Genomic DNA, 21,438 nt, shown 5'->3' with positions numbered 1-21,438 from the left:
ATTTCAAGAGCTCTAAACATCGAGGTCACATTCAAAGGCAGGAAGAAGGGCCAGTAGGGAATGAGCCTTCTCCGTTTTCTCTCTCCTACTAGGGAGACTATTAGCATTCTCAGAATCCCCTCAGAAACCTTCCCCTGGCATCTTGTTGTCCGGAACTGGGTCAGTTGGCCACTCAGTTGCAAAGGAGAGTTAGAGACGGGAACATCTAGATTTTTTCTTGCCTCTAAGGTTGGAGGTGCGCAGTGGACACGCGGATTGGGAAGAGCTCCCCAGTAGCCGACTCATCACTGCCGTGTGGTCCATTCAGATCTTACATTTATTTCAATTAGCTGTTTTTTGTTGATTCACAGAAAAGAGGTTCTCCCACTCCTCCCCTCGCTTCAACTCTTAAAGCTGGCATATGTTGAATTTATATTAGAATTTATATTAGGATTCTTTGGTCAAAACGACAACATTTTAATATACATTTGTTCAAATTAAAAGAACAGTAGGAGTGGATAGTGGTCAAAGATAAAGAAGAGAGCTGGTCGATGGCCTCGGGGATGCCTGGATCCAGGGACTCCCTCGCTCCATTTAGAATGCTTTCCCCCACTGTCATTATCTGACGTGGAACCGTAGCTGGTTTCATCTCATTCTGGTCTCATCAAATGCCACCTCCAAAGAGTGGCCTTCATGTCCCCCCAATGGTCACACTCTATCTCATTGCTCTGATTTGTCCTTTTCACAACTGTCCTTAGCCACAGGAAATAGCCTCATTCAGACGTCATCCCATAGGGCAACTGGCACTCAGTGAATTGATGTGGAAGCACAAAGGCCTGTCCCCTTGCCTTGTTTGGGGACAATTCTCAAGGGTCACTTCAATTCCAGATCATCAGCCAAGGACTCAGTTACAACCTCCTTAAGGGTCCTTCTTCTCAATCCTACTACCTTTACTTCAGAACAGGTGTCTGTAGATCTCACGGTCTCTTCTTGGTAAACCCTCTGCCCACAGCACTGCCTCAGAGTGGAAGACAACTATTTAGCAGGAGAGAAGTAAACACTTCTGTGACTTGGGTTTACCTTGCTGTTCATTCTCAGGTGTCCGCTTGGAAAATCTGTACTTCAATAAGTGCAAAGATTAAGAAATTATCACTTTTATAGGTCAGAGCTCCAAGTGACAAAAATAGTACATTCTTCGAACTATAAGAGTGTGTATATATACAGCATTAAATCAATGACATACTTTGCAAATTGTGATCATATTTTTGCTTCAGGTTGATATCCCAGAATTCTTTTACAGATGTGGACTTTTTGTAATGCTTCTGTAATATGTTTGAAAAACTCTTTTTTTAAAAAATATGCAGGCAAAGCATTTGTAAAAATACCATTTAAATATAACTTTCAAGATGCCAAACTATTTACAGAAATGGAGCCATTATTTAAATGATTTAGAGGATATTTATTATTGTTTTAACTTAAGATAGTACAAACTTCTTAAGATTCTCCATAAATAGGAAGTTCACAACAAATAGGTCAGGTTCTCTTTACCTGTCTTTCCTAACTTGGTCATGATTTCTGACGTTCTAGTTCAGTCTACCAGGTGCGTGATCTCTGATTCCTTTGGAAATATGGCTTAAAGGCTGGATTTATTTGCCCTGGGGAAACAGTTAGGCAAAGTAGGCATCAAGGAAGGTCAATTTCCAGAAATGTCCAATAGTATTTGGCCACTTGCAGATGTTTGAATATGTGCACACACACGTATATATTGATACAGAGACTCAAAAATTACTCTGAAAGAATTTAATTAGCCCTTTAATTTCTAAATTTCCTCAGAGCTATCAACACAAATTACTTTTTATAATAGGTGGCTAAATAAAACAACTCAGAATTAAATTGGAAAGAAAAAGCGTTAGTATATTATGTTACGTGTTTTGTTGTGCTAAATTATGAGAATATATGTCCCTCTATTTTAAGCCATTACTTAGAAGTTTTTTGAAAAAAGGATATGGATTAATGATTACTAAAACTTCTCTTGATGTAATTGGAAGAATTTAAATTTTACTTTAGCTGCTAGAACACTTCTCTGAACGCAATGAAGGAGAATGTAGTTTAGATTATTTTCATTATTATCTATTTAGAAAATACTATTATTATTATGAGAAAATAAATGTTTGGCTAATATTAATTTGACACTTATATGAGACAAATATTACATTCTGCCTTTTGATTGCTCTACAACCTTTGCACTTTTGAAATAGGTATGATAAGTAGCTATCTTATAGCTATCATCTCATTTAAAAAGATTAAGTACTTTTCTCAGATTCATATGATTATGTTGTGATAGAGTTGATTCTCAAACCCAGTTCCACCTAATTTTATTTTTTTTTTATTTTTAATTTTTTTTTTAATTTTTTAAAATTTTTTTGGGGTTACACCAGGTTCAATCATCTATTTTTATACACATATCCCCGTATTCCCTCCCTTCCACCTAATTTTAAAAATTCATACTTTTGAAACTATGCTATGTATTTTCTTTCCTATATGTATTGAATATATATGTATATGTTATGTGTATATTCTGCTAAATAAAGCTCAGTCGATGTGCTGTCAATTCGATTCAATTCAATTCAATTCAATTCAATTCAATTCAATTCAATTCAATTCAATTCAATTGAACAAAATCTTCTTGAACACTAATAAGACCCACCCGTTGCTCCAGATGCCAAACAAAATGGCAAGGGTGATGCACTTAAACTTCTTGTCAACATTTGATCATTAGTTTCACCTAATTTGTCTTCATCTTCATTTTAGCTTGATTTGTCTCTGAATTAGACTGTTACATTGTGGTGAGATGATGTGTGACTCACAACGTATTTGCCATGTGCCCACGTTTTGCTAAACGGCAAAATTAAACTCCAGCCCACAAAGACATCTGAGAGTCTTATATAGTGCTCTTATGCATGATAATAGTTTATCAACCTCCTGTTTAAACTCTTCTATATGCTGCAGGTATATATTCTCTCTCCCTCTTCTATTTTCAGCGTATCTGGTGTTGTCAGTAATTGCATTTACATTTCTGGATTTTTTACTGCAAAAAACCTGTTCATCTAGTACTCACTAGCCAAACTGTGGTTTTAGGAAAGGAGCGAAGAAGAGAATCCACAGCTGTACCTTTCACTTTTTGATTTAAATGTCTGAGTCTCCTGTAGATGCCATTAGAAGAATCATAATGCGATTCCTTCCATTAGTATATGTTTCTCCATTGATGGCAATTGTGAAATCAAAGTTAGAAGCCAATTTTGTGATTTGAAATGACTTTCTTTGTCTTTAGCAACTTTCTAGTTTTGTATCATAAAGCAATTTTCCTTTAAAAGTGGCAAGAACCTTCCCAGGACCCTGACATGTTCTCTTGTTTAATCTTCATAACTTGAAGAGGCAGACATTATGATCCCATGTTTTTAGAGGAAGCATCTGAGGCCCAGAGATTAGATACTTTACAAAATATCACAAAAGTAGTAAATAGAAGACTGAGGGTTGAAGCTGGACCCTCTTCTCTCAGCCTGTATGCAGCTCTGGCTCCCCTCATCCTGCAGGTGTAGGTAGCCTGACAGGTCCTGAAGTCTCCTGATAATATTCTCATGGCTAAGCCCCAAAGTATTTATTTTTTCTTACACTGTTTTTCTGTATTATCATGCAGCTCTCTAGTGCAATTGCTTTCAAAGCTAGCTGCTTTTGCATTATTGTCCCAAATATTGTTAAAACTTCCATTTTGCATAAAGTATTTAGGTATTTTCACTGATAAAGTGCTTTGTAAACATTTTAACCAATTAGGCCAGGCAAATACTGGCAAAGAAAATAGTCTTCTTACTAACGGAGTAGCTACAGAGGTAAGTGACTTCCTAAAGCCAGAAGGAAAGCTTCAATAATAACTGTGACAACTATGTTTCTGCTTCCTGCCCTGGTGTCAGGAACACTAGTTGTCCTTAGCTGTTGTGCATTTTAATTATCATAAAGCACCAATATATTTACTTATTCTTCACTCTAAGAAAATTTCTCTTGGAAAAATAAATGTATGCTAATATCATATCCAGTATTTGTTACCATAGCATATTAAAGAAAATGCTATTCGGGGTCGGAGAGGGAAGGGTTAGGAGTTTGGGATTAGCAGATGCAAACTAGTATATATAAGATGGATAAACAACAAGGTCCTACTGTAGGGCACAGGGAGCTATATTCAATATTCTGTGATAAACCATGATGGAAAACAATACAAAAAAGAATATATATATATACACACATATATATAACTGAGTCACTTTGCTGTACAGCAGAAATTAACACAACATTGTAAATCAACTATACTTCAATAAAAATGTTTTTAAAAAAGAAAATACTATTTGTAAATGGTAAAAAAAAAAATGATGTCCTGAAACAGAAACACACGTAGTAAGTAAAATATATTATTTTCAAAGAGGCAAGCAGACTTTGGTCACTTTTGCTCCAAGAGGTAACTTGATTTCATTTTCTTTTTCTACTCTAGGATAAGTTTTGTCTGTCCCTGCCCCCCCTCCAACGCCTCCCACTCCCATTCAGAGACTGTCATTGGAAATAACAGCCTTAAGAGTTTGGGAGTCTCTTTGGAGTCCTTCAACATACTTCAATCCCTGTTTTCTCATTAGAACATTCGTACGTTTGTGCCTCAGTGGGAATGATCAATTATTTCAGTGTCAGTAGTGGTAATATTACCCCTAAGATTTAGCAATTTTCAAAGATCTTTTAACTTAATTAGAGGCATTTGTTGTAAATTGAATTAAACCTGTTAAAAGTGCAATGTGTTATATTAAAAGTGTAATACCCCAATTGGCCAAGGAGACAGAATTTTAGGGGGGGGAACCTAGTTGAAAAATGCTAATATCAAAATAAACCTGTGAATTTTTTCCTTTTGATACAGCTTCCTGCATGTTGGAACGAGGAATAACAATTTTATCCAAAACATTTTGGTAAATGTGTATACTTTTGTAGAAGTATTCCCCCCAATACTTGTAACAATGACAAAGCAATAGCAGATTTGGGCATTTTTTAAAACTTTGGTAAAAAAGAAAACTGTGTCATTTATAATTTATGTAGATTAATCCAATAATCAGCACATGGTTATAGTGTTATCATAATTCATTTTTTATTAATGCTTTTTCTTTCCAAATAAGTGCTTCTTTATCTTGACATATTTTTTATCTAATTTTCTTTTCGGCAAGATGTCACAGTGAACTTGCCCAAAGAGTTCCTACCTGTCAAATCATTTAATGATATACTGCTGTGCATGTATGTGACTTTTCTCAACTGCCATTTAGAAATTCCTGATGGTGGTTTTCTCATTTCTTAGTCACCAAATGGCGTGGGCTGTATGAGTACTGAAATGAGTAAATGCAAGGTATAGGCTAACTGACTGAATTGGATCATAGTTTTCACCTAAACCATTTGGAAAGCCAGTCATTTAAAACATTATTTATTTAGCAAACACTTGTTTTTAAGCATCTATTATGCACAAGGCATGGTGCTAGGACCTGGGGATATTGCAGTGAACAAGAAAGACAGTTTCTGCCTTCGTGGAGCAAACAGCCACACTAACTCATTAATGTTAGTGTCAGTTCGCATTTTGACTGAGTTTCCAATGTAACTTCCCAGTATATGTGAGTTGTAAACCTCCTTCCTGCCAGCTCCATCAGCCCCCATATACTCAGAGAGCATGGGTTGTGGAAATACACAGGTTTTGGTATCAGACTAAAAATAGATTAAAATCTAGATTCTGTCTTGGTTCTGTCTCTTAAAACCTGTGTCATTTAAAACAAATAATTTGAACTTTTTAAAAATTGATGTATAGTAGATTTACAATATTGTTAGCCACGCCCATATTTCTAAGAGCACAGCAGCTCTGCTCCCCATTGAGAAGCACTGGGTAGGTAGGTCATCATCTAACTCGTAATCCTTTCTCCCCCTGAGTCTGGACCCTCTGCCCAGGTTTTCATCTGGCGACTGGAGCAATGTTTCTGAACTACAAACATGGTATCCTTCCCTGTCCCTCTCACCTTAAAATACTTCTTAGGCTATTGAAGGTGGCAGAGTAGAAACCAAACTCCTTAATGTGGCATGAGCTGACCCACCGTAAGAAGTCCTCTTCTACCTCTCCAACTTCAGTCTCTATCACTACTACTTAGTGATATGAAGCCTTTCTCCACCCAATTCAACCTATCTTCAGTTTTAGAAACAGAACTTTATTCTTCTGAGAACGACCTGTGTGCTGGAACGCCCTCCCAGCTTTCCTGCCTACACCCTCACTCTCATTTGTCTAATTCCTCTTCACTTCACGAATCTCAGGGTTTGGTCGTATACAAATTCCCAGGGACTCTTGTTCACTGAAGAAGAGAGTTTAAGAATACATTCCACGCTTTTTTTTTTTTTTTTTCCAAAGCAATTTTGGTCTTTTTTTATGATTATTATTACACTGATGGATCATAGAAATCTTGTTTGATTTCAGGTCTCTATAAGGACTGGGCAGGGAAGGGGAATATATGTGTGTCATAGGAAATGTGGCTGAAGTTCAGAGAAATAGGTTTCATTTAATAGTTGAATACTGGATGACCTCAGCATTCTTCTCCCCCTCTGGCAGCTCACCCTGTGAGCAACAGAGGAGCTGCCTGCACGACGGGAGGAGTAGCTGCTGGCCTCAATGTGATTTTGCAATGATCTGTGTGCTCCATGGCTGCCTTCATAACCAACAAATCAATTCCCGCTATACGTATTACACACCCCAGTGGCAGAGGCCATTTATTATCCTTTTGATGGTCATACTCTTTGTACATAACCAAGAAAGATTACAGAGGAAGGAAAGGACAGTTGAAATGTGGCTGAGCATATTGGACCATGGCATTGCATTTCATAGTGTGCCTTGCATGTACACCAGCATGAAAAAGACGCTTTCTTTCAAGACAGTTTGGAAACATGGATGCAGAATTGTTTTTTGAATGAAATCTATTTTAAGAGCAACATACGGAGAGAATGTTGTGGATGCAGTTCTATATCAGTGCACATTTAGATTGCAGGTGCAAGTTCAAAATGATTAAGAGAGAAGGACTCACACTTTGATTTTCTTGTCATTTCGGGAATTGGTTGTAAGGCTATACTTGACCAGCTTTGTTCAGCTAGTGAGCTTTTTGATACATCCTTTTATTTGGCATCATCTATCACCAACTGATTCCTTTATTAATTTCTAACTTTGCAGTATCCAGTTTTTTAAACTCTAAATGATTGATGCCAACGTTTTCCTAATTCTTTAAATCCAGATGCTATAGATACTATTGTTAAACAAACAAATAGAAACAAATACTGAATTGTGTTGACTAGGTACAAGAAAAGTAAATCTTTTGAATTAGATATAAATGGTACACAGTTTGAAATTTTGGTGTTAATTATCCTAAATCAAACATCCCATAAACAAATAGTGTGTATCTGAATGTGGATGGGAAATATTTTATCAGTGAAACTAAGGGTAAAAGTATGACTCGGTAGTGGATTCTGTGCATAAATGTTTCAACTGTTTAGTCATTTTATGTCAATAGATGAAAAGAACAGTGGAAATTTCCAAAGGTCAAAGAAGCTACTGTCTTTTCTGTTTTGCATCATTTGAGATTTTCCAGTTTTTTGCAAACAACACAATGCTAAATCTGTGTTTGATTTTCTCTTCTCTTTGAAGAGGCAAAACAGTGACAGAATAATTAACTGAAGAGGAGGTCGTGCACAGAATATTTTCCTTTAGCAGTGTAGAAAATCCTGGGTTTCATTTCACATGATGGTAAACGTAGGAGAGTATTCTGGAATCCTTCTGTAAGAGAGTCAGTCTCCTGACAATTTTACCATTGGTAAACCAAAGCCTCTTGGGAGCCTGCTTCCTGTTTAACTGTTCCTCATTTGAGTAATTGAAAAGTGTGCTTAGTACAAAGACGGCACATAGTTTTCAGTTAGATGATGCTCTACACCTTCATGGAAAAATACATACAAGAACAAAAATAAACTGTCAGGTCAAGTTCAGTGCCTAATTAGCCCTGTGCAGACCAAAAGGCTAAAGTCATGGATTGGAATTTTAAAGGGAATAATGGGTTTTCTTTTACTTACTGTTAGTTTTTTATTTTTCTTTTTTCATCCCAAAGGCTCTTGTTTCTGTTATTTACCTTCTTTTGGTGGTACAATTGTCATTATATTTGATGGTTTTCAGAGAGAGACAAGCTTTTGTACATAAAATCTTTGGAATCTGTCTATGAATTCCATCTCTGTTAATGTTCCCATAATTCCTTGAGCTGCTGTGGTTAGTCACTAAGACACTGAGCTACTCACTATGGTACCAGCTTCTCCTTTGGTAATGTGTTTATAATCAAGACTATTTGTAGTTGAGGAATTTACTGAATTATTCTAGAATAGAATTAGACAAGCTAATCCGGGAACTTGGTGCCTAGTTCTTATAAAGATCAATTACTGGTTTAATAAAGCTGACATTTTGTTAAACCAATGATAGTATATACCAATGATATTTACTGTTTTCATTAAGTAACAAATATATGCATGCCCATGTTTAAATCTCTTTAAAAATAAAAAGAACTGTATAATCATTTAGACAGATCTCATACATTTCTTGGGCTTGATGGAAAGCCAGCCTATTTCAAAGTAGCTCTGCTAAACATAGGAAGACTAAACGAAGGAGAAGCAGATTATTTAGTATTTATTATTTTGTGATAGTAGCCCAAGGATAGCACTGTTCAGAGTGTTTTATATCTGTTAAATGAGTCATCACATTGACCCTGGAATATTGGTACTATTCTCATCTCCCTTTTCCACATGAGGAAATTAAGGCATAGAAAGGAATTGCATACTCAGACAATCAGACTCTAGAGCTTGTACTTCAGTCACTAAGCTATGGTAACTCTGCTGAATACTCACTGCAATTAGTCATGGGAATGGATGGGGAATGAGTTCTGTCCCTACAGTTATTTTCAGATAGCCTCTTCATCTTTCTTCCTGCAAACTGTTATTTTATTTTATTTCATTTCAGTTTATTTTATTTTACCTTTTTTCTCTGAACAGCTTTATTGAGATATTCTTCATATACCATACCACTCACCTATTCAAAATGTACAATTTAAGGTTTTTAGGATATTCACACTAGTGCAACCATCACTGCAGTCAACTTTAGAACATCGCCTCCCAAAGAAACACAGTACCCATGAACAGTGATGACTCTTTCCTCTCCAACACCTAACCTTCCTTGTTTATTTGCAAAAGATAATTATAGAAACTTTGAAAATGTCTTTTGCCATCAACCCAAAACAGAGCGAGGAAACCAGAGCTGAATCAGAATAATTGTGTGTAACTCTTTCATGTTTAGTTTCAACAGAAAATGTCCGTATTGTGTTAAAGAATACAAGAGTTCTTAAGTTTCGAGTTCTCATTCATATGTGCTTACTGGTGTGTTAATCACTCTTTTCAATTTTCAAAGTGAAATAGTTAACTTTGAACAAATTATATGCCAATAATTAAATCTAATCTTAATAAAGCAGAATCATCATGAGTGGGTGAGAAGCAGGACTATGGTATAGATTTTAAAGATTAAAAAAATAAGTTTATTATTTATAATAATTTATTTCCGTATTTCTTTTAAAAATGTAATTGTAACACACAAAACATAAAATTTACCATCTTTTTAAACTTTATTTGTTTTTAAAAAAATTATCATCTTAACCATTTTAAGTGTACAGTTCAGTTGTGTTAAGTGTATTCACATTGTGGTTTAACCCAACTCCATAACTTTTTAATCTTGCAAAACTGAAACTGTACTGTTAAATAGCTCCTCATTTCCCCTTCTCCTAGGTCCTGGCAACTACCATTCTACTTTCTGTGTCTGAATTTAACTCCTCTGTGTACCTCCTGTAAGTGAAACCATATGGTATTTGTCTTTTTATGACTGGCTGACATCATTTAGCATAATGTCCTCAAGATTCATCCATGTTGTAGCATGTGGCAGAATTTCCTTCCTTTTTAAGGCTAATAATATTCTACTTGACGGACAGTTAGGCTTTTTCCACCTTTTACTTATTGTGAGTAATGCTGCTATAAACATAGGTGAACAAATATCTGTTTGGGATCCTGCTTTGAATTCTTTTGGATAAATCACCCAGAAGGAGTATTGCTGGATCATACGGTAGTTGTATTTTTTAATTTTTTAAGGACCTGCCACACTGCTTTCCATAACAATTATATCATTTTACATCCCCACCAATTCCCATCAGTGCATAAGGATTCCAATTTTTCACTGGCAGGGCAAGAATAAAGATGCAGACGTAGAGGATGGACTTGAGTAAGTGGCGGGGAGGGGAAAGCTGGGACGAAGTGAGAGAGTAACACTGACATATATACACTACCAAATGTAAAATAGATGGCTAGTGGGAAGCTGCTGCATAGCACAGGGAGATCAACTTAATGCTTGGTGGTGACCTAGAGGGGTGGGGTAGGGAGGGAGGGAGGGAGGCTCAAGAGGGAGGGGATATAGGGATAGATATATAAATACAGATGATTCACTTTGTTGTATAGTGGAAACTGACAGAACAGTGTAGAGCAATTGTACTCCAACAAAGATCTAAAGAAAAAAAAAAAGAAATCTTCTGCCAGACTTCACCTAATGTGAGATAAAATGCTATTTGCTTAAGTAAAAACAAAACAAAACAAAACCAAAAAACCCACAATTTTTCCACCTCCTCATCAACGCTTCTTATTTTCTGTTTTTTAATTTTTTTTAGATAGTAACCATTTTAATAGGTATGAGGAGATATCTCCTTGTGGTTTTGATCTGCATTTCCATATGCATGTATTTTTATGTTCCTCTTTAATAATCTATTACAGCAAAAAGGAACATCAGTAGTTTGTCTCATGGAGCTCAGAAGTAATTTCATTCAATTTTACTTTCACTATGCCTTTCTTTATTTATTTATTGGCTGGTTGTGTCTTTGTTGCTGCACACCGGCTTTCTCTAGTTGTGGCAAGCGGGGGTCTACTCTTCGTTGTGGTTTTTGGGTTTCTCATTGTGGTAGTTTCTTTTGGTGCAGAGCATGGGCTGTAGGCATGCAGGCTTCAGTAGTTGTGGCACAAGGGCTCAGCAGTTCTGGCTCACGGGCTCTATAGTACAGGCTCAGTAGTTGTGGTTCATGGGCTTAGTTGCTCCATGGCTTGTGGGATCTTCTCAGACCAGGGCTTGAACCCGTGTCCCCTGCATTGGCAGGTAGGTTCTTAATCACTGCACCACCAGGGAAATCCCTCACTATGTCTTAATTATTATTCTCAAAATATCTTACTTTTGGTTGTATGTAAGCCCAGAATTTCTCTATTATTTCTTTTCTCATTGCTGTTCTTCAGTTGCTGATGGTACTGGATGTGGAGAATTCTTCAAGCATCTCTACTTCGTGCTGGCGTCAGTGTTTTCAGAACTTCAGTTCGCTCAATGGCAAAGCCAGGGTTTCTGGTACATTATCTTGCTGACGGCTTCTCTCTGGTTCCTGAGGCTCTACCTGCATTACCTGAGCCAGTGGCTTTTCCTCCAGGCCCTTTCAACTCCTGTTACAAAGTGAGTGCTTTCCCCTGCAAGTCAAAGGAATGCATTTTCATTTTGAGAGGCCAAAGGAAAGTACAAAACTCCTCTCCCATCCATTTACCATAAGATCTAAAATGCAGGTATGATTTGAAAAGACAAAAATGTCTTTATCTAAGAGCAGGAATGTCTGCTACAGTTATATTCTCATTTGGGGCCTGTGTATACAAATACGTAACAGGTACATCAGTATTAATTTAAAATTTAGCAGATTCAAATATGTTATAATATCTGAGCAGAATCCACAAAGGCATTTAGCAACAATATTTTATCCTATTTTGATTTTATCAGAGTGACTTAGGCTGAAGGTATTTTAGAAGTAATATAAGTGTGATTTATCACCTATACTCAGAGAAGCAAAGATTGCTTCCTCTACAAAATGATTGAATTTAAACAATTACCAAACTCAAGCCCAGGCAGCTTTCTGGGCCATTATCCTCTGGAAAAAGATGACGCTTTAAGGGTTATCTCTCCATAAACATGATTCCAGGGACACTATAGATAGACAAACAGATAGATATCAATACAAGTAAAATTCATTTTCTCAAATGTAGATGGTACACGTGAAAGTAAAGTTGTATGTATATTTTCAATTAAGAAGATTGCAGACTATTTTAAGACATTTTGAAAAAGAATATGTGTGTTATACATACACATATACAGTTTTTGGTCATCTTTTGGAAGCAAATCACAAATATCTGAATATATTATAGAATATGCAACTTTAAATATACTAAACAACTGTATCTTCATGGGAGAATTTTATATAGTTATTACACTCCTTTCTTCCCTTCTTTTTTCCTCCTTCCTTTAGTGTGAGAATTTCTAAAGCAGAAAGGATAAATATTATATGCTCAGGCTAGTTGCTTTTTGCTATTCATTCTCTTCAATAGAAAAAGAAGTTCTATCTTTATTGGTCATTAATGAAATGAGATTGCAAAAAAAAATCTTGGTAGCTCAGTTTATTCAATTTCTTAAGCAACAGTGGACCTAATATATTAGGATATTTTGTTGACCTTTGCCTAGTTCTGCAGGCTCGAATCATACATTAGCTCCATGTCACGTCGTAGTTATGAGACGTGACAATTGCTACAGCAACAGTGAGCATTTTTTCTGCTTTTATTCTGTGTTAGGTCCTCTGCTAAGAAATGTACACACCTTATTTTATTTGATATTCACAATAGCCTAAGAACAAAGCATAACAACTTCCTTCAGAGCAAAGGTCAAGGAATGGATAAAATGAGGAACTCTTTTTAGTAGAGAGCTGATAAGCACAGATGCACAAGCAGGATTAACTACAAAATAGCTTTATGAGGCTGCAACACAGGGGAGGGAAAAATTAGAGTCAACAAAGGCTCATTTTGCATGGAAAGAGGGTGCCAAAGCTTGGGTGAAGACTGCTTAAATTACTGGGCTCACCTTGGGATTCAAGCCTTAGGTCCTAGGTTGTGTCAAGTTGTCCCTTTAGATGTTTTTGCTGTCAGCGGCATCATTGTTGTTATATTTAGGGGGTCTAGCTAGAGAATCATAAGCAAAATCATTCAGCTATGCCAACATTTTGGAGAATTACGAGATTTATTTGTATTTCTGATTTCTGTTAGAGGTTGAGTCATTACTAAGTCCACTGATATACTTTGCATTTCAAATAGCCTATTAGTATGTGTGACCTGCTGGGCAGTTCTTAGTCTAAAGAATGCTCTGCTCAGTGGATAAAAATGATATCCTTTCTAGGATTCCATATGAAATTTACAAGAACAATGAACAAGGTAGAATTTGCCTTTTGCTTGAAATTGAGTTGTTGAGGAGGTTCTAAGGAAAAGATGAAGACTTCTAACACTTAATTTGGGGGTACTATTAAGGGTCATGTTTTCTGTATTAAAAAAAAAGAACGCACATTGTTCTGTAAAGTGTTTTCTACAGGTAGCATTGTATAGAAGTCTTCTCCTTTGCACATGTGTGGTTGCTTTGTTTTCCCCCAGATTCCATTTTTCCCCCCTCACTGTTGAGCTCTGCTATCCAACCTCTTCCCTTCACATCGGAGAAGAGTAGCTTGTGGTTGCAGTGGGTCCCTTAATGCTGAACACAGTGGTACTTCCCTTGGTTCTGATCAGATGGGGCTGTCAGCTGCTGTTTGCCTTCTGCCCTGATGTCCTGTCAAAGTTAATCATCACCATGGGACTATGGACAGTTCTGGACCCACTGGCAGTGTTTATTGTGGATACTATCCTGGGGGTAAGTCAAGTAAAATAATCGGGATATGAGTCCTTGACATAGAATGTAGCATTAGTGCACAAATCAGCTGACATGGGACGTTTCAATAATCATGTACAAGTCAGTGTTCATCTGAAGTTGAAGTTATTCACTTTTTCTCATAATAAAAAATTGTGGGTGTCTAATGTAATCATTTTAAGTGTAATTTTAGATATGCTAAACACTTGCAAAATAAGCAGGAAATAATGTTGAGAGATCAAAACCAAACTAATTGGTACATTTTCCAAAATTATTACAAAGAAACGTTCTTTTGTAACATTTTTGGTGACTTTTTTTAATATGAAGGATTTTCACAGCCAAACTTTATAAAAAAGTAATCATACAGTAGTTCTCTTAATTAGTTAGGTTATTTATTTCCTTTTGATGTAATATTTTTCCATAGTAAATATACATGAAAAGAAGGAGTTTTTTAAACATTTCTAAGTAATAAATAATTTTTAAAAATTACTCTATAGGCATTTATTTTGACATTTTTGATGTTTATAAAATGACAAAACAGTGCATTTTCACTCTGAAATATATACTTTTAGGATTTCATAATTAAGAATGATTTACTAACATATGACTATGTATAAAAATGCTAATAATGATTCTAAATCAAATATTCATTTATAAAATTATCTTAATTTATGTGACAATATTCCTTAACTTGTATATTTCTCCCTTTAAGAAGAAAGGTTTCCAACTGGTATATATGTGTTTAAATTATATTCACTGTGCCTAGCAGATCATAGGGATGGAATTTTTTTTTAATAAATTTATTTATTTATTTATTGGCTGCGTTGGGTCTTTGTTGCTGCGTGCAGGCTTTCTCTAGTTGTGGCAAGTAGTGCGTGGGCTTCTCATTGCGGTGGCCTCTCTTGTTGTGGAGCACGGGCTCTAGGCATGTGGGCCCAGTAGTTGTGGCTCACAAACTCTAGAGCACAGGCTCAGTAGTTTGGGGTGCACCGGCTTAGTTGCTCTGTGGCATGTGGGAATCTTCCTAGATGAGGGATCAAACTCATGTCTCCTGCATTGGCAGGCGGATTCTTAACCACTGCACCACCAGGGAAGTCCCACGGATGGAATTTTTGGTGGACTCTGCTTGTTAACTGTAAAGAGCTTATTGCTCTTTTATTTCTATCTCTCAGGCTGGGCTACGTTACGGGAGTGTGTCTCCAACTTTAATGTGCTTGCAAGTAACCTGGGGATCTTATTAAAATACAAATTCTGATTCAGCAGGTGGAATCTGAGATACTACATTTTAACAGACTCCTAGATGAGGCCAGGGATGCTGGTTCCGTGGACCAGACCACACTGTGACAAGGTGCTAGATGCTCTACTGAGAAAGCCTCTCCCTTCCCCTGGCTGTTTGCTAGGCTGGCTTTTACTTGCTCAAGGTTCCTGGGCTGCTCTCAGCAAGATTGGGGTCCTTAATGTTCTGAGTCCACAAATGGCTTTTTAGATCTTGTGTGAGAATTCTGACTTTTTATTTCTAAGTGGAATGACCTCTGCTTAGAACCTGTAAACAAATATGACAGTTGACTCTGTGACCACATAGATCATTAAATATTATTAAAATGAACTAAAAGCAGTGCACATCAAGCCTACCAATGCACCTAGTTTCTAGTCTCCCTGCTAGGAATTGGAGGTCGAACCATGGGCTGAGGTAAGTTTGTCAGTGCTTGGAAGGCTGGTTTTCAGCCTTGAGCCTCTCTAGCCTGCGAGCACCCTTGAGTGCTCAGTTCCGTGGATTACCTTGACAACACGTCAGAAGAGGGAGCCTCGTCAGTCAGAAGTGGTTGTGTTTTCTACTCCATCCTAAGTTCTTTCATTCTTCTAATTAGTCTCATTCTGATTCTGAGTGGATGAGCTGGAGTCAACTGGATTTCATCCACATTCCTATTTCTTGCAGACTCCAGGTTAGCAAGGAAGAGATTGTGCTGTCAAGGTTTGTTGAGCAGGAGATGTAGAGAGGGATGCTGTCTGCATTCTGGTAGGACCATAGCCTATGGCATCTCACAGTTCCATGTGCCTGTTGAGAAGGCGGGGTGCCATTCTGGTCCTATTGCAACAGCACATGGGAAGCCATCTGGGGAGGACAAGCAGCTGTCCTTTATGATCTTCCGAGATCTCCTCATAAGAAAAGTCTGCAGCCCTCCTGGAATGGCTTTCCTTATTCCAGTCAGGCCCCCTAGAAAGTTTATTAGCTGAATAGTCCACTGTATCAAAGGCAGCTGACTAAATGAGCTGTCTTAATTTACTGTGGGGCCTATGATGTCATCTACAGGAAAGTAGCCTCTAGCAGGGCCATCTCAGAACCAGTTTGGAGGTCTGTAACCTGATGGAAGCTGACTTGCATTCTAATAGATGAGTGTAACACCCATATCTTTCTCCACTTGGAAAGAAAAGCTTGAAGGCTCGTTCCCGAACTGCACAATTATTGATCTCCAGTTAGAATCCATCATGTTTCATTGCTGATGACATCCACTTTTGCTGTCTTTTAAAAAACTCTAAAGCTGCATGTGATCCACAGATCAGCAGCACTGGAGTCCATACTTGGATACTCTCAACAACTGAATAAAAAGATGCATTTTAACCTGCTCTACAGTGACGAACAGCACCCTCAAGTCTGAGAAGAACTGCTCTAAAGCAATGGTTCTCAAAATTAGATTCCTGGACCAATGGCATCTCTTTCTGGGAACTTAAAGAAAATGCAAAATCTCAAGTCCTGTGCCTCACTCACTATTGAGACAAAAACTCTGGGAATAGGGCCAGCCTCTGAAGGATCTTTGAGTTTTAACAAGACTTCTAGATGATTTTCATGCTTATTAAAATTGGAGAACTACTGCACCACATGGCATCACGGCTATCACAGATTCAGTGTCGCTCGTGAGATTCAGGTTGCCTGAGTTCATACCTCCAATTCTTTCAGCACTTCCTGCTAGCAGGTAAAGCTCAAAATCATCTGTGTTTGATCACAGTTGGCCAGCCAGGAGAGATGCTACCTAATTTCACTAATAATTTTTGTCTTGAATTCATTTTTTTCATGGAAATCTGAAAGGACGTACAGCAGGTGGAATGATTTGAGTCTGAAGCATTGACTGGCTGCTGATGCTACTAAGAACAGTTTGCGTGTCTGTTTACTGGCTCAGAGGTTGGCAATGCATTCCCTGACCCCCATCCATGATACTACGGTCAATAATTCCATCAAATTCATACATTCATTCTCTGACTGAGCCCCGATCTAAATAAAAGGTAGAGGAAAGATTTGCTATTGAATATTTTAATTGCTCAGTGTGTATGTACTCTCTGCACAGGATTTTAAAAGATATAGCACAAATACAGCATCATTCCTGCCTTCAGTAGAGACCGAGAGAGAAAGAATAACCCATAAGGACAAAGATCAAACAAAGGGAGAAGGCAAGAATTTTCACTCAGCAAATAAGTCTTGAACATCCATTAGAAGTGACTGGAATAATAGAAAGAACAGAAGCTTGGGGGTGGGGGAACTGGATTCTGGTCCCAGCTCTGCCTTTTGTCAGTGATATGGCATTGGATGTCACTCAACCTCTCCAGACTTCAATTTCCTTAATGAATTACAAAACAATAGGAGCATACATAAATAGTAACACCTACCTTACTCATTTCACAGTGTCATTGAGAGAGTCAAATTTGAAACCATCTGGAAATAAATTGGAAAATCTAAGGCACCATACATACAAAACAAACAAGCATGAGGATTATAATGAAGTGATGATGCTCATGCTTTGTGAATGATACGAGATGTAACAACCACTGCCCCAGTGGTCCAAGCAGGAGCTTACAATCTAGTTGGGGAACCAGAATATTCGGTGTGTGATCAATGCCATTTGGGAGGCAGATGGCTCATCCCCTTGTATCCTTCAGGTATTTGCTTTTCAGCAATACCTTGTCTGATTGAAATGTTCACCAACACAGCCCATTGCTCCTATACGTTTTTCCTGCTTTCTAGTTTTCTTCAAAATATCATTCTCTAATATACCATGTATGTTACTTCATCTTGCTTATATGCATACTACCATTTGCTTTCCACCCCTACCGCCACTTAAATGTAAGTTCCAAGAAGGTAGGGCTTTTGTGTAATTTTATTCATTCTTTTATCTTCAGAGCCTAATGATGCTTGGTAGGCATTCGACACCATACATCTAGGTCAGATGAATGATTAGCAACTATTGATTAGATTATGTTTTTGGCATCAAACATATATCATTTTTTGTGTGTGTTTCATCAGTGAATCCCGTGTCTATGTCTTTATTTTTAAAAAAGTAGCTGACGGACTTCCTAGGTGGCACAGTGGTAAAGAATCTGCCTGCCAATGCAGGGGACATGGGTTCAAGCCCTGCCCTGGGAAGATTTCACATGCCACGGAACAATTAAGCCTGTGCTCCACAACTATTGAGCCTGTGCTCTAGAGCCTGTGAGCCACAACTATTGAGCCCATGTGCCACAACTATTGAAGCCCATGCCCCTAGGGCCCATGCTCCACAACAGGAGAAGTCACTACAATGAGGAGTCTGTGCACCACAATGAAGAGTAGCCCTTGCTCGTAGCAACTAGAGAAAGCCCGTGTGCAGCAACGAAGACCCAACACAGCCAATAAAATAAATAAATAAATAAATTTATAAAGAAAAAAAAGCAGCTGAAGGTAAGATATGGAGTAGAAGAAATACATGGCAACCCTTACAGATCTGCTGCTTCAAGTCCTAGCAACAGACTCACATTTTGCACCGTAAACCGTTTAACAAGTACAGAACATAAAAATAAAGGTTTTCGTGTGGTGGTGGAAGAGGCAGGAGTTGAGAGTCAGAACATCTGAATCTGTCACTGCCCAATCACTAACGGATATTTTGATGTAGGGAAAATACAAATTAACCTCTCTAGGCTTGGTTTCATCTATGTATGTGTACTAGGGATTAGTTTTAAACGTGCCCTACTAAGCTCTATTTATATAATTGTCAGTTTAAAAAGTAGAGAAATTCTTTCTCTCTCACATTGGGGAAAAAAATACCTTCTGTACATTTATATGGCACATGACTTATACTTGAGATCATGAAAGTCATAATTAAAGAACATTCATGTTTTATAAAACTCAAAGGTTGAAGATGTCATATGACAACATCTTAGGTACATAGCTTTTTATGTTTGCGTTTAAAGAACGCATTGCCTTGTATTTATTTCTAACCCAATATAGAATATGTTTGTACCTGTCTAAAATAAAGACATTATTAAATTGACCTAATATAAACTTTGGTTTTCAAGCTCACATTAAGTAGCCTGATAACTTTTTTATAAGTTTCTAAAATAAGCCATCTATTTCATGCATAGCACAAATTAAATTCCGTTCAAATCTGCTTCAGAAAGAAAAGACTCTTTTCACCATCATATTTAATTTCTTCATATCGTGTGCTCATTAAATTCATAAATAAAACATGGATTTTACTTTATGAATTGCATGTACACATCTAAATGCTTATAGGGAAAATGAGAAAATCCTGGTAAACCAACCCTGGAAACCCAGTCTTTTTCTTTTCCTTCCTGCAGCTGAAGATCTGGTCATCTTCAGTACCTTGAAAATTTAATTTAGAAACAAATTATACTATCAGATGGTCTTTGTGTATTTAAATCAATCTAACTTGATGATCAGTGTTTTCACACTTTTTTTAAAATTTGTATCTTCTTTTGTCAGCAGCTTACACATAACGGGGAGACTCCTATAGCTGATGCAGCAAAGCTGTGCTGGATGTTTGAGAGAACCATGCAATCAGGAAACCTTGGTGTGATGCTCACAGTGCTACTTTACATCCTCCTGTTCATCATTTCGTCTTTGAGTTTATATTTGTATTGTCTCAGGTAAGGGGTTTTGATGCTTCTGTTCTTTCATGTTCAGCGTCCAGTCTTCTTGTTATTTGGTTAGGCTGGAGAACATGGTTAAAGAAGAGAAGTTAGAACCACATCTTCACGTCTAAGATGGAAATCTCTTTCTTGTGTGTCCACTGTCCTGAAGACCAGCCAAGAAACTATTTGACTTTTGGGGAAATGTTTTCCCCATTATAGGGAGAACTAATTTTGTGGTAAATCATTATATTTGTTTATTCAAACCAAGGACCACCAGGAAACAAGGAGTAATACTTTGACACATGATGACATCCTGGGAAATTTCCTGGAAAGCTTGTCTAAACTTCTCTGTTCCTCATTCCTCCAACCCACTTTCTTCCCTCTCTCCCGACCCTTGCCAGAATCACCACTAGAAGAATCACCATACAACTTTGACCCTGCATATCATAGAATTTGGCTTGACAGGTCATTAACTTAGCAAGCAAAGTATGTGAGTGAAGAAAAATAAGAAAAGCAACAAATATAAGGCAGTATAAAAAGTGCCAGGAAGACTTCTCACTCTTCTCACTCTGTGGAAGATTTCCTTTGCTGTGCAGAAGCTTTTTATTTTGAAACAGTCCCACTTGTCCTATTTTACTTTTGTTGCCTGTGCTTTTTAAAAGCCATTTTTATATCCACGAGACTATTGCTGAAACCGATGTCATGAAGCTTTCCCCTATGTTTTTTTTTTATGTAGAAATTTTACAGTTTCCAGCCTTATATTTGTCTTTAATTTGTTCTGAGTTGATTTTTGTGGATGGTTTAATATAAGGGTCCAATGTTATTTTTTTGCATGTGGATATCCAGTTTTCCCAATACTGGTTGTTGAAGAGACCATTCTTTTCCATTATGTACTCTTGCTACCCTTGTTAAAGATTAGTTGACTTTCTAGATTTATTTAGATTTATTTCTGGGCTCTCTAGTCTGTTGTTTTGCTCTATATGTCTGTATTTATGCCAGTATCATGCTCTTTTGATTATTGTAGCTTTATAATATAATCCAACAATTCCAATTCTAGAGATTTATTCAAAAAATTAAAATCAGGATCTCAAACAGATATCAGCACTCCCATGTTCATTGCAGCACTATTCACAATAGCCAATCTGTGGAAACAACCTAAATGTCCATCAGCAGATGAATGGGGGAAAATGTGGTATATACTTATAATGAAATATTATTCAGCCTTAAAGAAGAAGGGAATCCTGAATGATGTGACAACATAGATGAATCCTGAGGATATTATGCTAAGTGAAATAAGCTAGTCATTGAAGGACAAATACTGCATGATTCCACTTAAATGAGGTATCCAAAAAAGCAAAGTCACAGAAGCAGATAGTAAAATGATGGTTGTCAAGGGCTGAGGAAAGGGAGAAATAGGAAGTTGCTATTCAACAGATATAATGTTTCAGTTATGCAATATGATTAAGTTCTAAAGATCTACTGTACAAAATTGTGTCTGTCATTAACAATACTGTACTGTGCACTTAAAAATTGTTAAGAGGGTGGATTTCATGTTACATATTCTACATAATTAAAAAAAAAGTGCTAGAAAGAGGTCAACACAGGAGTCTCTGGGAACATAGAGGAAAGGAACCAACCCAGGTTTGGCG

The 21,438-nt window shown here is 37.2% G+C and overlaps 1 protein-coding gene across 1 annotated transcript in view; it reads left to right on the top strand.

Annotated features, from left to right (window-relative positions):
- Positions 1-19,703, top strand: part of LOC130831595 (orofacial cleft 1 candidate gene 1 protein-like) — a gene marked incomplete at its 5' end in the record, with an annotated part of 175,328 nt that extends 155,625 nt beyond the window's left edge. Inside the window, 3 exons of the mRNA XM_057699860.1 lie at positions 11,417-11,638; positions 13,642-13,894; positions 19,644-19,703. Coding sequence (XP_057555843.1) covers positions 11,417-11,638; positions 13,642-13,711 — 292 coding nt within the window. The remainder of the gene's footprint in view (positions 1-11,416; positions 11,639-13,641; positions 13,895-19,643) is intronic.
- Positions 19,704-21,438: the final 1,735 nt, after the last annotated feature.

Source organism: Hippopotamus amphibius, chromosome 11 (genome assembly GCF_030028045.1).
Source record: "Hippopotamus amphibius kiboko isolate mHipAmp2 chromosome 11, mHipAmp2.hap2, whole genome shotgun sequence".
In the NCBI taxonomy this organism is placed as follows: Eukaryota; Metazoa; Chordata; class Mammalia; order Artiodactyla; family Hippopotamidae; genus Hippopotamus; species Hippopotamus amphibius.
This window is presented reverse-complemented; position numbering and strand designations above follow the sequence as displayed.